We start from the raw sequence: 15947 nt of genomic DNA on the forward strand, positions 1-15947 counted from the left end.
TGTTTACATTGATTTGTACACCTAATAAAAAATTGAAAAAAAAAAATACACTTGTGGTGTTATGCACTTGTGCTAAAAAAGGGGATTGGTCCCCACATCAGAAAGGTGGCGCTAGACCATAGCATTGAGGGCAATACGCTGCAACAGACCTTTAGACTGCTCTGACATGGCAAATTCCTGTACGGTTCAGGGAGTAATTTAGGAAAAAGATTATGTTAGAGAGGGTGCGGAGAATTTTGTTGTTGTTCCCCTTCTTTATTTCTCTATTTGATTTCCTTGGTTAATCTGTAATGTCGTTTCATTGTAATAGTGCTGTGACTCTGGCGCTGAAATCTTGTTGAAACTTATGCACAACAGAATTTTCAGCCAAGAAATTGACAGTGGTTTGAGAATATTTTGCTTATTATTTTTGAAGTTGCAGGACACCCATATCATTTGGTGCTTTCATTGATTTTCTATGGCTGACAGGATTTGCCTTAAGAAGATTCAGGCAGGCCTAAAACATCTTTCTGATGAAGTGGCTGTTTGTGACAAACGTGAAGTTGATACTAACTTACGTTTGGAGCGAGTCAAAGCAAACCTGGAATTTATTTCTAGCCATTTGGAACTATAGACTCCAACTATTGATCACAGCCCTCATATTTTTGGCCCAGAAGGTTTGAACTCATCGGGTGGGGATCCTACTCATATATCTCTGAATATAATCCCTAATGGTCAGAGGAAACAAATGAAGCTAGATTTTCTGTATTTCAACAGTAAATATCCATTAACTTGGATTTTCAGGTTTGAACAGTTCTTTACTTATAATACTCCAGATTTGGAACAGTTATTGCTTCTTTGCATTTTGAGGGCTCTGTTGTCCCTTGGTTCTAGATGTTAAAACAAGCTCAATAGGTCCCTATGTGGGCACTGTAATTGTGTGTCATTAAAGAACAATTTGGGCCTTTCCCAGACGCGACTATTCAAACTGGCCCAAACAACTTCTGTTGCTCAATATTATAGAGTTTATGGTATTGGATTGGCAAACCCAAACAGTGGGTCTATCTCCTGAGGCTTTTCGCGATTGTTCCTTCAGTTTAGGGAGGTTTTGGCCCATTCTCCTCGTACACTGTTGCAAGCAGTTTCCCTGACGTGAGTATTTAATCAAAAGGCTTCTTTAGGCCTCCTTTCTTCATCCCATTTGAAGCCCTCTACCCTAGTCACACCTACGAAGCCCCTTCCATCGTTCATGATTTCTGTGACATGAATTTATATGATGGTGGTACGTGTAGATTATATTAGCTCTGGAAGGACACACATCATCGGAGGATTTGATTGATGCGGGTATACCTCCTCATGATTTTTATTAGTCAGCGATGCAAATGCAATACCAAAAAGCCAGCATGGTGTGGCGACGTGCTTTTGGGATATCGCTCATAAGATATGTTGAATTCTAAGATCTTTGGTTGAATCAGATTCCAGAGCTTTTAAGATATGTTGAAATATGATTCAAAACTCATATTTATACTAACGTGCAGACTCTCGAATTTTAATTTGTTATTCATCTAAAATTTCTTTTACTCTCGGCCATCGGTCTAAAGTCAACAGAGGAGTCATGTGTTTAATGCGCCGGAGATCGACAATGCAACTCTCTTCTACAAATGGTAACTGGAAGCTGACTCTCCCACGTGTAGAAGCTTAGAAATGGTACAATTCATTATGACAAGCATGTATTCGGGATTAATCTGTCTTAAACCCCTTTATACCAGCAACCAGGAAAGCAAGAGTCTGAAAGATGACGAGAGCAGCTCAGGAGCATCAACTCAAGACCCATTAACAGGGTCGAGGAGTGGGGGCTGGCGTGGGCCATGATTGATTCCTGAGTTTTTTATTTTTCTTGATATTGCATAGATATTATATATTTTCAACTACCTAAGATTTATGTAATCTTTATAATATATTATATGATATGCCTTTTAATTTCTACTCCCTCACTTTTAAATTTTGGCTTCCCCCTTGTCTATAAACAATGGGTACAAACCATCCCCTCAGATGCGTCGTATGTCTCCTTTGCTTCACTTGTGATGCCAAGTACTTTGCCTCTCATCGTCGCCCTAACAAAAAGTTAATGCTATTACTCACAGGTGCGGGTGAAATGACTCATCTATACCAACTCCGGTTGTCACTAAATTAACGATCGAAGAACCCATATCAAGCTTCCAGCATTTATCTCTCCAAGCATTTGAGGGTACACCAAGAACTTCAACAACTAGGTTTGTGGGTTATATTAATGGCTTCCAAGTTAGTATATTCCTTGATAGGGTTAGCTTCGATAGTTTTTTCAACTTTGGGCAGCACGACATTTGGGTCTACCAATTGAACTGGTGTCTTGTCTAAAAGTGAGTGGGTGATGGTTATTTTTTGCATTTGAAAGGTTTGATTCATTCCCTTCCTCTTTCTACCGGTAATCATTCTACTATTTTACTCGTATGTGTTGTACCCAATTTTGGTTGTGATGTGGTTGTTCTGCTTCTTGGCTTGAAACCAGTGTTATGAAAATTAGACTTTAAAATATATACATATATACATAATTCATATATATTTCTTGCATTTTTTTCATTTCATCATACTTGTTGGGTATAAATATGTATAAATTATATTTTAGAAATATGAATTAAAAAATAAAAACAAAAAAGTAACATGAGAATTGAAATGGCCATGTATAAATATGATGACAGTGCTTGAAACATTGGGTCCTAATATTTTTTTTATTATCACTCCAAGTATTATTCAATTCTAGTGGGGGGATGAGGTCATTATTAATGTTTTTAGAACCAAATTGGATATTGAATCGAAAAGGCCAATTGTTCAAAATTCGCATGGTTCAACCAATAGTCGAACTGGTGACGTAATAATAAAATAAAAATAATATTAAATGTATATATATGAAATAAATACAAGAAAAAAATTTATAGTATGTTAATAAAATGACATAACATAACTGTAAATTAATAACATTTAAATTATAACTTTATAACTAGTCAAATATAGGTGGGTTTTGGTTAAATTAGATATGAGTAGATTTAAAAATATTTATATTTGCATATATAATTGTCAACATCTTTATTAAAAAAATGATCTCAAATCATATTTTATACATGTGAATTATTCAAAAATAATGTCTCTTAGTAAGATCTAATTTTAGAATTTTTCTAGTTTTGTTAAATTTTTTTGAGCTTTTTTTTTATGTTTAAAACCATCCTTTTTTTTTTTTTTTGAAAACTGCTCTAGTTTCCAGATTAACTCTAATTTTCAAATTCAAATTTTCAACTTTGATCTAATTTGGAAAAATAATGAAAATAATTTTTTGGTCCAAACCAAGCTATTGTTGGCTCTAGTTGGTAGTCTAATTTTTAAATCATTGATCATTACTCTTCAAGGCATCACTGAAATTGGTGTTTCTGATGTAACACTTCATTGTTTTAGACATGGATGCTATAGATACAGTATACACTGTCCAGTGTTTTTCCTTGCAATCCGCTCTGGTCCCTAAGTTGGATATTCCTTTAAATTTTTTAAGCTGATTTGCGAAGCTTTATTGTGCATTATGCTTCTGTTTTTGCTGTGCTGAAGGGGCTACCACCAGTTTGTTCCAAGAGACCACTCCATTCCTTTACAGGAACGAACCACTGCAGTTAAGATAGACCATTTAGATACCCATTTTCTCAAAAGAGTGAAATTGAGCGTATGGTACAAGGCGTGCACGGGATTGATTCAGGAAAGCAACAACCCATTTTCTGCCCCTGTTTTACTAGTTAAGAAGAAAGATGGTACATGGTGTTTTTGTATGGATTATCAAGCCTTAAACTCTGTAACTATTAAGTATTTGTTTCCTATTCCCATGGTGGATGGGTTATTAAATGAGTTGCATGGATAACAATTTTTTTCTAAGCTCGATCTTCATGCAGGATATCAAATCTTGGTGCGCGAAGAGGATTGTCATAAAACAACTTCTAGAACTCACAATGGGCGATATGAATGGGTTGTCCTGCTTTTGGTCTTACCAATGCCCTGGACACATCCCAAGCCTAAAATGAATGTTTTTCGGCTGTTTTAAGGAAATTTGTCCTGGTTTTCTTTGATGATATACTAATACACTGCTGATTGGGATCCGCATCTAGAACATTTATCTACTGTCTTTTCTTTGCTGCACGAACATCAGCTCTTGCCAAGTTCTCAAAATGTGCTTTTGGCCAATCCAAAATTGACTATTTGGGCCATAGTGTATCGGGTGTGGCTGTGGAAATGGACCCTGCTAAGGTTTGTGCTGTTCAAGATTGGGCAGTACCCTAAAGTGTATCTCAATTAAGGGGGGTTTGGGGCCTCACCATTTACTATAGGAGATTTATCAAGGGATATGCTTCAATTGCAGCATCTCTTACTGATCGTTTTTTTTTTGGAATGATTCTACTCAAATCGCTTTTGACAATTTGAAGAAAGCTCCAATTCAGCACCGGCTCTTGTGCTTCCGGATTTTTCCAGTGTCCTTTATCCTTGAAACCAATTCTTCCAGGCAAGGTATTGGGGCTGTTTTATCCCAAGAAGGCTACCCTATAACCTATTTCTCCAAGGAACTCTCTTCTAGAATGCAGCAGTAATTTGTTTAAGCTTGAGAATTGCATGCTATACTTGAACCCACGGCAAAATTTCACGATTATTTATTTGGCCATAGCTTCATTCGAACAGACCATCACAGCTTAAAGCTGATGGGTTACTCCTTCTCAATTGAATATTGCTGCCGATGCACTTTCCGATTCATGTTGTATGTATCTATCATATCCGTTAACTCCATTCCTGGTCACCATTAAACATGCACTCCATTCCTGGTCACCATTAAACATGCTCTGGCTGATTCAGAATCTCATCAGAGATTAATACAAGAAATGGAGCAGAATCTTTTGGCCCTACCCCACTATCAGCTTATTGATGGGTTCTTGTTTTGGAAGGGATGCCTGGTGATACCTTCACGAGACTGAACCATCATTGACAAGATCCTATGGGAATTCCACTCTTCTCCATGCAGGATCTCTGAAGACTTTTAACCGTGTAGGGCTGATGTTAAGAGCTTCATCAGGCAATTTACGGTGTGTCAACAAGCAAAATCTTCTACTCAACATCCTGCCAGGTTGCTACAACCTCTACCTATTCCCAACAAGTTTGGGATGATATCATAATGGATTTCATTGTTGGACTACCTCCCTCCAAAGGCTTCATGGTAATCATGGTTGTGGTGGACTGCTTGTCCAAGTTTGCCTATTTTGCACCAGTCAAGGCCTCAGTTGGTGCTGTTCAAGTTGCTTAAACTTTTCTCCAGCATGTTGTCAAGCTTCATGGGATTCCCAAGTCTATTGTATCTGATAGGGGCAAAGTCTTCACCGGCAATTTTTAGTGTCATTTGTTCAAGCGCCCAGGTACTTTCCTTAACATGAGTTCAACCTGTCATTCTCAGTTCTATGGGCAGTCTGAGGTCCCTAATAGGTGCCTTGAAATGTATCTACGTTGCTATGTTTTTTAGCAACCTCATCTCTGGGTTCAACGCCTTCTTTGGGCTGAATACTCCTATAACACTTACCACATTGCTATAGGCATGTCTCCATTTAAAATTTTATATGGTCGAGATCCTTCTTCAAATGTACCATACAGCATTGACCATGACACTCCTCAAGATGTCCGCTCCATGTTGCAGCGCCGTAACAAGCTTCTGCTCCAACTCAAGTTCAATCTGGAATGAGCACAAGCCAGGATGGCCAAGTTTGCTAGTTAGAAAGGAACTGAACTTGAGTTTAATGTTGATGATAGGGTCTTTGTTAAGCTGCAACCCTATCGCCAACTATCAGTTCGTCTTCATCCCAATCAGAAATTGGGAATGAGGCATTTTGGTTCATTCAAAATTTTAGAGAGATTGGGTTCTGTTCGATATCGCTTAGATCTTCCCTCTGATGCTAAAGTTCATCAAGTTTTTCATATTTCTATCCTTCAGAAGTGTGAGGGAGACCCTGATGCTCAGTACATTTCCTTACTTCATTAGAAGGCCCAAACATTCAGTCTCTTGAATTTCTTGATATCCGTTATGTCAAGGTTCCTAACAATTGGGAGCCTCGTGTTTAGGTTCAGTGGGATGGCCTGGAAAATAAGACTTGGGAATTCTTATCTCACCACGCAATTTCCAGATTTTGACCATGAGGACAAGGTCATTCCTGATGGAGAGGGAGATGTTATGCTAAAAAATGGGATTGGTCCCCACACGGGACCAATAGCACCAAGGACAATATGCTGCTGCAGATCGTTAACGCAGTGCAAGCAAAGTCCTGTACGGTTCAGAGAGTAATTCAGGATAAAGACTATGCACACGTTAGAGAGGGTGTGGAGAATTTGGGTTGTTGTCTCTGGCTTTCCTCCTCTGTGAATTCCTTCTCTTTTTCTTGGAAATCTTCTCCTGTGTTCATTTCCTTAGTTAATCAGTAATTAGACTCTTTGTGGCTGTAATCTTTTCGAAACTCATGCTCAATAGAATTTTCAGCCAAGAAATTGACAGTGATTTGAGAATATTCTGCTTATTATTTGTTAACATGTAGGACACCCATATCAGTATGTTGGATAATTATGACTGTCAGTGGGTGTTGCAGGTTGTCAAAATCGTAATGAAGCATCTAGAAAGCTGACAAAATCTTGCTGCAAGGTTTTCTTTCCAGGACCCTGCAATGATTGAAAGTTCGTGAAAAAATTGGTTTTGCACATTAGGTGATTTTACTGTGGATGATGAACACTGTCTTTCAGGTTTCACCACATGTAAAGAGCAACTCTGTGAACACATGCAAAGTTTAGCTGAACTGCTAATTCCTCACTCACATCACCTAATTGGATTGCAGACTGTTTTCATAGTGAATCTACAATGTTGTTTGCTTGATATGTGCACCAGTAAGCTGGTTTAAACAAAAGGTTTAAATTGATTTTGGCATATCAAAATTTGCAGCTACACCTCTATGTACATGTTCACAAGGACAAGTTCTTTCTATTTTTTCGGCCAAATGTTCACGAGAACAAGTCGAGTGCAAGTAATGGTCATTCAATTTTAGTTTTAAGTGATTTTTGATAGGATTTTCATCAAATCAATAGATTTAAAATTGACATATAAAGACAAATTACATTAGCTAGCTAAAAATTATCCAAGCGCTATATTCTCTATAGCTCACTATACCTTCATTTGATCACCGATTTTTTTTTATTTATTTTTTATCCATGTCTATTAGATCTTTAAAATTATCACTTAATAGTACTTATTATTTTTAAAGTAGAGGTGAAAATTTATTTAAAATTTTAAAATGAATCTCTTATTTTACATTATATTATGTGTACCTAACATGCTCGTCATTTAATTTAGCCCATTTTTATGTTACTTGAGTATGATTGCTTTAGACAATTTATTTTAAATTTTAAGATAACTTTTATTTTACATATAATTCTATGCAGACATTATCCCCTATTATTATGTGTGCATAAGTAATTGCGTAATATTTTGTAGTTATTTTGAATGTTAGTTAAATTATTACTCATTCTAATTAGAAGGTGATTTTATGAAAGTTCATATCGTCCTTAGAATGTTGTTTCAATTAATGACTTGACATTGCTTGTGATAATTTTATTTAATTTTTTTGAACATTACATCTGTTTCTTACTGAGGTTTTTTACCCAACTTAATGATAAAAAATTCAAAACTGAAAAATAAATCTAAATGCAGGTATTTTATAATTTTAAGAAATATCTTGGGAGAATGATAATAAAATCCCAAAATAGAGAATTCATAACACTGACAAAAAATTAAAAAAACTAAATTGTAAATATTGTTTTAAAAATTTGCAAATAAGAATTTTATTTACAAATTGAGAATTATATTTATATTTTAAATGTCTGATTAAAACTTATAAATTTGCAATTTTCTAATTAATATTTACAGGAGTTTACAAAAAAAAAATAATCAAAGATCTAACAGTTATAAATGGGTTAATATACAATTTAAATTTTGAACTATAAATTCAAAAGTGAAAAATTCTAAACTTTTAAAAAATATATTTTGAATCTTAAACAATTAAAATTAAAATAATTTTATTATTACTATTAAATTTCAACAAATGTCCGACAAAATGGGGCCAAGAATGCAATTTTCACGAAAGGAGTGGAGAGGGGAGTGTAAAATTTGATAAAAATTGCACATTAAACCCTAATTTAACGAATATTTGTTGACATTTTATATGGGCGAAATTATCTCAATTTTAATTATTTAAAATTTAAAATATACCTTTCAAAAGTTTAGGGTTCAAATTGCCCCTAAACTTATAGATCAAGATTTAAATTGTATATTAACCCATTATAAATTTATTGTTTCAGAATTAGTCTCCCAATATCTTTTTATTTTCACCTAAGTTAATGTACGCTAAATAATTATGAATGGATTGGGTGTATTAACCATAGACAAGAGCAAAATTGCTAAAATAAATAATTAACACTTTATCAAGATGAACATGAAAAATAAAAATCAAGCGTAAAGTGCAAGTAGATCGAGTTTGGGTCATTTTCATAAACTATCCCTCATAACACACACAGAGAGATATATAAATCTTTCCTTAAGTAAGAAGAATAGTAAAGAAAAAATATAGTTGGTGGGTGAAATTATACTTTCTTATACCTAAATCTTCAGTTATACTTATCTATAAATATTCTAAAGTTTGCAACTGACTTTATATGCACATTGCACAATGAACTAGTTTCCTGAATTGAATAAATATAATTTAATAGATCAAAATGCTTAAAATGTTCCGAGTTGTAAATTTTTTTTAAAAAATCAGTTATTTGTATAGATATATTTTGAGCATATATCACTACGAAATCATATTTCTAATCAATAATAAGTATCAAGGTTGATGAAGATCTCAAGTTTTTAAAATTCATATCTACTTATCTCGTGTAATTTCAACTTTGATTAACAAAAATATCGTTTTGGAAGTTAAACCGATTTGAAAATGGTAAACATATCATGCCTACAATTGGTATAATACTTAACCTCAGCATGCACAAAACTAATAAAATTAAAAATGGATAATACAGTTTGCATCAAATGTATGTTCATAATTTCAAAATGCATGTTTTACTTCCATGTTTAGAGAAATTCTTAAATAAACTTGATACACCATGTCATCTATAATCCATCCAATAAAAATATGATATTTAAATAGCATTACATGTAAATTAATTATGATATTGATGGTAGTATAAAAAAAAAAGGTAAGAAATTAAATAGATATTACATTATAAAAATAAAATCATTAAAATAATGACACACTATATTTTATTTGATTCAATTAATATAATTTTATTAAGCAGGCTATAGATGATGTGGTATATCAAATTTACCTAAAATTTTCTCCCACATTTATATGTTACCTAGCTAATGTTCAAATCAGTTACATAGATGCAAGAAATTCATGTTTTGACATAGCTAACGCTCAAATCAGTTATAAGTCATCATTAATTTGTCATTTTAAATAATAAATTGAAAAATTGCATGAGATAACTTTTTATTAAATTATTTTTTGATATATTTCATCTTAATTTATTGTTATATGCAATATTTTAATTCATTTCACATTAAAATTTTCATATAGTTATATATTTTAAAATATTTACAATTACAATTTGTCAACATTTTTTGCCAAAAAAACTCTACTTATATAGTTATACATAAGTTTTTTTTTTTAAATTTTATATTTTATGCTAGTAGTATATCATTGTGCTGAAAGGGTGGACAAGATTGTCATTTCAACAGTGAGTATACCAATCTTGTGGGCGCGCCTTGTCAGCACTCGACGTAGCGGAAGTAGAGCATCAAGAAAGTATCAAGCCATCAGCTGCGAAAAGCCGGAGCATATTCATTTATTATCAATTAAAAAAAAAGAATAAAGGGTATTTTGGTCACACAAAATGTTGCGGCCAAACAAAGTATAAAAAGGTCAACCGCTTTCCAAAACGCAACATAATGGAATTGAACGCGGAAAATCTCACCTGCAAATAAAGCAGAGCACCTACCATTTTCACTATCTCTTTCTTCTTCGCCCCCCCCCTCTCTCTCTCTCTAAAGTCAGTGCGTATGTGAATGGTGAACGGAAACACAAGCATTGACACAATGTTGTGGTTCAGATCGAAGCCTTGTTTTCTTCGTCTCTTTTTCTTTCTATTTCTCTTCGCTGTGTTATTCATTTCTGCCTCACCGAGTTCTCATCCTCTCCATTCTGTCATCCCCGGTAAAATCTTTCTTTGTCTTTCTGTTTTTTGTCTACAATTTGTTGTTCTTTATTTATTTTTAAAGTTTGAGTATGGTTTTTAGATAGTGTGGATTTGGTGAGCTTAAGACCGTATCATGCGAAGCTGACGCAGGATATGAGGAGACCACTGGCCGACGACACTGCGGCCAAAACGTCTCTCGTGTTGGCTCGGGAAAGAACTCGCCGGAAAGATCCGCTCGACCATTTTAATCTTTACAATGGCGGTTGGAATATCAGCAATCAACATTATTATGCCGTTAGTTTCTTTATTTCTCTCTGTTTTCTTTTTTCCTGAAATTTCCCTCGTCATGTACTTTTTGCATCTCTCTCTCTCTCTCTCTCTCGGTAATGGTGATAACATAGTATATTTTTTGCTTATATTAACAAAAGAAACGGAGCAGTTTGTTTTGAAATTGACGGCACTCTGTTATCTTCTCTAGCTTTAGTTGTTGATTCTGTAAGCTCTTGGTTCTTCATACTAATGTGCAAATACAGACAATGCGAGGTGAGGTCCTTGAATTCCAGACCAAGTTTGAATATACGGATATAATGTTGTCTTGTACATGTATATATGTACTTGTTCAATTTATAATGCAAAGGGGGGGGGATTGTCCTACTTATATGACATGTTCTTTGCTTTTATTATAAATTTTCCCATTTACTTTCATTAATCATATTGAGAAAAAGTACAGTATTGAAGTATATATATTTAAAAGGAATAAACTTGAGAATTCATGAAAAAAATTTAAAAAAATCAATTATCTGTGAAGTTTTTCTTAAATTTCGATGAACGTCTTATAAATATTATTGGAGGATTATGTATTTAAAGTTGATTATTTTTAATGTTTCTTCTTGTCTAGGTAGGCTTCCGGTATTATAATGCAGTAATGCACCGCTAACTTTAACTTGTTCTTACCCTCGTGCAGTCAGTAATTTTTACTGCGGTTCCCTTCTTTGTCATTGCGGCAGCCTGGTTCGTGATGTTTGGGCTTTGCTTATCCCTCATCTGTCTGTGTTACTGTTGTTGTCCTACAGAGCCTTATGGCTATTCTCGAGTAGCCTATGCTTTGTCCCTGATCTTCCTCATCCTTTTCACCCTTGCGGCAATGTCTCTCTCTCCCCCCATCTCCTGAAAACGAATCTTGTGTTATGCTTGTTTGTTTTTGCCGGCACTTTTGTGACTCCTTATGCGTGTAATTTTAATGATTTCAGAGCTGGATGCGTTATCCTGTACACTGGTCAAGGAAAGTTTTACACCAGCACCTCAAAAACTCTAGATTATGTTGTGAGTCAGGCTGACTTCACTGCTAAAAATCTCATGAGCGTGTCGAGTTATCTTGATACAGCTAAGGTGATTGGAGTTGATGCAGTTTTTTTGCCACCAAATGTTCAGAAGAACATCAACGATGTTAAATCAAAAATAGACAATGCTGCTGCCACGCTTTCTAGCCAGACTAAGCAGAATTCAAAGGATATACAAAATGGCATAAATGGAATGTAAGTAAAAGTTTATAATCTCAATCTAGCGTTTGTAATATCTCTTACATATATTCATCCTCTGCTATTCCCTGTAGGAGATCGACTCTGATCATTGTCGCTGCTGCTATGCTCTTTCTTGCATTTCTTGGATTCTGTATGTTTCATGATCGTCTTATATATTCTGGTGTTATTGCTTATACTCAAGTTTTAGAAAAATCATATCTCATTTGCTTTTGTTTGTGATAACTTTTATTTTGTAGTATTTTCCATGTGTGGGATTCAGTCTCTTGTATACTTGTAAGTCATACTCACCAAGATATTTAGGTGTCCCCCTTCTGGTTTGTTTAGTTGCAATTTTTATTATATTCCATTTAAGTATCAGTCAGTAACTGATGCATTTCTGATTGCTGCAGCTTGGTTATTGTTGGCTGGATTCTTGTTGCTGGCACATTTATTCTGTGCGGTGTATTTCTATTTCTTCATAAGTAAGTTTTTTCTTGCATGGAATATCCAATTAGATTGTACTTGTTGCCTTAATTTCATAGATACATCCTGACATAGAAACATTTTTCGTTAGCCTATTGCTATGTTCTTTGCCCTCGTGGGAATTGAGATAAAGCCTAGAACTTAGTTATGTATGTAGTCTGAGAATTTGCCCTTGATAGGGAACCTTGAAGACAACCTTTTTCAAGCAATATTAAACAAATTTCAGGTCAATTATGTGGAATCAACTAAGAGCTTTTGTGAACTATTAGATATAACTTAGCCGTGGACTGCTTGTGATTTGCGAGCTGAAATAGAGTGGAAGAATCTTATATGATGAAATTTGTTGAAATGTTGAGTATATTTTTAGATTGTTAAATATGGTGCTTTAACTGTTGTTTTAACATCTGTCATCAGTGTATTATGAACAAACTCCTTTTACTTATGCAGAAATGACCTGGAGATTTGAGGCTAAGCCCTTTTTTCCTGGTAAAATCAGGGTTAAGCTTTATTATATAAGTAAATTTTCAGGTCCTGCCTTCCGTGGGGTTTGTATCTGGAAGTTTGAAAAAGGATGTGCTTCGGTGCTTGTGGTCTTGCTGATATCAGATTTTTGGTGCAATATTAGTAGGCTTTTTTAGCTTTTGCATTGAGTTGTGACCTATCAACTAGGAACTAACTATTGCCTAATGTCCTGTAAATTTTTAGAAATTGTGCCTGGAATGAATTGGTTTAATGCATGACAATTTCTCCGTGCTGCCTATTGGAAAGAAAAATACTGTTACAGATTGTTCTGTAGCCAAAACAACGAATAACAGGACAGCATCAGAAGTTACGAAATTGAATATCACGGAAAAAAATCAGATACAAGTTTTTCAATAAATTTAGTACTGAGCTAAAACCTTTGCTTATGATGTCATGTGCCTGTACATAAGTTTGGCATACATGTGTACATGACACAAGACTTGCTAAGTCATGCTTTGGTCAAAAAAAAAAAAAATTGTCAACGCGAGAGAAAAAGAGAGAGAACAATCATTTGTTGAAAGCTTTATTAAAATCTCGTTTGGGACTTTGTTTTATCCGTTCATTTTTGCAGTAATTGTGGGGATGCTCATTCTATATCATTTGATGAAGTTCATGGCTGTTATTTTCACTTATGCTGCATATATTAACTATATATAGTTGCCTTCTTGCATATTTTCACTAGTGTCGTGGGAGATTCATGTGTTGCTATGGATGAGTGGGTTCAGCACCCTACAGCTCATACAGCCTTGGATAATATTCTTCCATGCGTGGACAATGGAACAGCCCAGGAAGCCTTATTCCGAAGCAAGGAAGTGACATACCAACTTGTTATGATAGTTGACTCCATCATTTCCAATGTCACAAATAGGAATTTCCCATCTTCTGCTGGACCCCTGTATTACAATCAATCAGGGCCCCCAATGCCTTTCCTTTGCAGTCCATTCGATTCTAACCTCACACCCAGGCAGTGTGCCGTTGGGGAAGTGACCTTGCATGACGCTACCAAGGTAGATTATTTCCATTCGAATGTGAAATTTTGTGGCCGAAAATCCTGACCAGACATTGCTTCCCAGACATTGCTACCCAGATCATGGTTTTTAACCCCTTGATCTTGGACCATCTCTGACATAATCAGTATGTGTCACAAACCACAAGCATAGTTTTGTTCCAAGTCCACAGAATGATAATCTCCTATCCTTGGAGAATCAACTATCAAAACGATAAAGAAACCATTTTTGGTGGACCAAAATGAGTCACTGTCTACTTATTTCCATCCAAATTACGTGCTAATAATATATTATATTTTGCATTGTTACAAGCAGGTTTGGAGGAATTACACTTGCCGGGTCTCATCATCGGGCATTTGCTCCTCACCCGGCAGGATGACCCCAGCCATATACTCCCAAATGGTAGCGGCTGTGAATGTGAGCTATGGCTTGTACCATTACAGTCCATTTTTAATCAATCTGGCGGACTGTAGCTTTGTCCGGAAAACATTCAAAAACATCAGCAACAATTACTGCCCCAATCTGCTGAAATATAGTCTCTGGATTTACGTTGGACTGGTCGTCGTATCTGCAGCTGTAATGCTGTCTTTAATCTTTTGGGTTATCTATGCAAGAGAGCGCTGGCATCGTATTTACACCAAACTGTTCGTGATTAGACGGTTCTAAGACTTCGGCACCAGAATATGTTGTAACTCGGGAGCCATGCCACCTTATTTAGGTATAACATCCATCATTGTCTCGTGTTCATCTGAGTCAGATCTTTTTTTGTGGAGTTTAGCCTTGCTCATTATCAGGTTTCTATTAATTTTTGATGCAGAGCTATAGCACCTAAACTTTCTGAAGATGTGGACATATGGAACCCTTCCTCACGGAAGAAACTGCTATTTAATTCTAGGGTTAAGCTCAAAATGTCTCCATGAATTTATGTGTCACCCTGGAACAAGTGTTTCGTATATAGAATAAATATATGCTAGTTTATATTTTACGAGGGACTAGTTCAATATACTTCCACTAGAGTGACGATGGTGCCTTGTTCTTCCATTAATAGAAAGGAGTATAAAGTATATTTTTAATCTTTTAATTTTATATAAGATTTTAATTTAATCCTTTAATTTTATAAAGTATTTCTTTAGTCCTTTAACTCTAACATTCAATAGTTTTAAATGATTATTTTTTATATCAATCATTGTTATTTTGAAAAAATTAAATTTAATATCTCAATATTTAAAAACATTTTGTCAATATTTAAAAGTATAATGTGAAAATTTATCAAGATAAAACTAATACTATTAAAGTTAAAGGACTAAAAAGATACTTTATAAAAATAAGGAATTAAAATATAATTTTATATAAAATTAAAGGACTAAATATTTACTTGAGCTTGAAAAGAAAATTAAATCAAACGTTTTCGTAAGCGACGGGTTAAAATTCCACTGGATTTTTTACCACAACAGGCCCCGTTTCATTCATCTTATCTAATTAGAAGTCCCTACGGAATAACTATATTTCATGATCCAAGTTTTAAAAATATTCATGCTTTTTAAGGATTTTTTAAAAACAAAAACCAAAGTAGTTTTATAATTCCACAAATAATAGAAAATATAAATTTTAGTAAGTTGTACTGTTTACATGTCAAAATAATATAACTCGTTGCTCAAAACTTACATAATGTACTTGAAAACATAGTTATTAAATTTTAAAAAGCTGTTGTTAATAATTTTTTTGGAATAACTCTTGTAAAAGTCAACCAAATTTTGAACTTTCAAATAATTAAAATTTATAAACATTTTATTATAAATATGGTTTATAATTAAATTTAATTTGTCAGATATAATTTTTCAATAATTGGACTATCCACCACCTCTCCTAACAAGGGAAAGAATATGATTCTGCTCAGTACCCATTACAGAGGCGAGATTTGAACAAATTAAATCCAATTTAGGCGGTTCATATTTATAGTTTTAAATTTATAATTTTTAAAATAAAATTATTTTTATTTTTGATTCTGTATCTATTAAAATAAAAAATATTAACACTATAAAAATAGTAACTAATGTTAAACCTGTACCCTCTAAATTTAACTGGTGTAAAGATATCC

At 34.3% G+C, this 15947-nt stretch overlaps 1 protein-coding gene and 1 long non-coding RNA gene across 9 annotated transcripts in view; both read left to right on the forward strand.

The window, feature by feature from the left end:
* The window catches only part of LOC129320175 (uncharacterized), a 29686-nt gene extending 22630 nt beyond the window's left edge, over positions 1-7056 (forward strand). The window contains exons 4-7 of one of the 7 annotated variants that reach the window (XR_008595683.1): positions 469-1686; positions 2124-2252; positions 3613-3809; positions 3948-7056. This is a non-coding gene — a long non-coding RNA (uncharacterized LOC129320175). Of the gene's footprint in view, positions 1-415; positions 1687-2123; positions 2253-3612 lie in introns of all 7 variants that reach the window. The other 6 variants (XR_008595685.1, XR_008595687.1, XR_008595684.1 and 3 more) reach the window with 6 other exon arrangements.
* Positions 7057-10152: 3096 nt separating this feature from the next.
* LOC129320174 (uncharacterized) lies at positions 10153-14915 on the forward strand. 2 transcript variants are annotated; one of them, XM_054965431.1, is made up of 11 exons: positions 10153-10334; positions 10418-10611; positions 11282-11463; positions 11568-11852; positions 11930-11988; positions 12095-12131; positions 12248-12319; positions 13525-13849; positions 14165-14567; positions 14667-14710; positions 14741-14915. In XM_054965431.1, exons 1-9 carry the CDS (start codon positions 10187-10189, stop codon positions 14513-14515), a joined length of 1653 nt encoding a protein of 550 aa, XP_054821406.1. In that variant the 5' UTR covers positions 10153-10186; the 3' UTR covers positions 14516-14567; positions 14667-14710; positions 14741-14915. The 2 variants fall into 2 exon arrangements, with proteins under 2 accessions (XP_054821406.1, XP_054821404.1); XM_054965429.1 differs by having other exon boundaries at positions 14667-14915.
* Positions 14916-15947: the final 1032 nt, after the last annotated feature.

The sequence above is a fragment of the Prosopis cineraria genome, unplaced genomic scaffold (genome assembly GCF_029017545.1).
Source record: "Prosopis cineraria cultivar Desert tree isolate PC_DT_omini unplaced genomic scaffold, ASM2901754v1 PC9, whole genome shotgun sequence".
NCBI lineage: Eukaryota > Viridiplantae > Streptophyta > Magnoliopsida > Fabales > Fabaceae > Prosopis > Prosopis cineraria.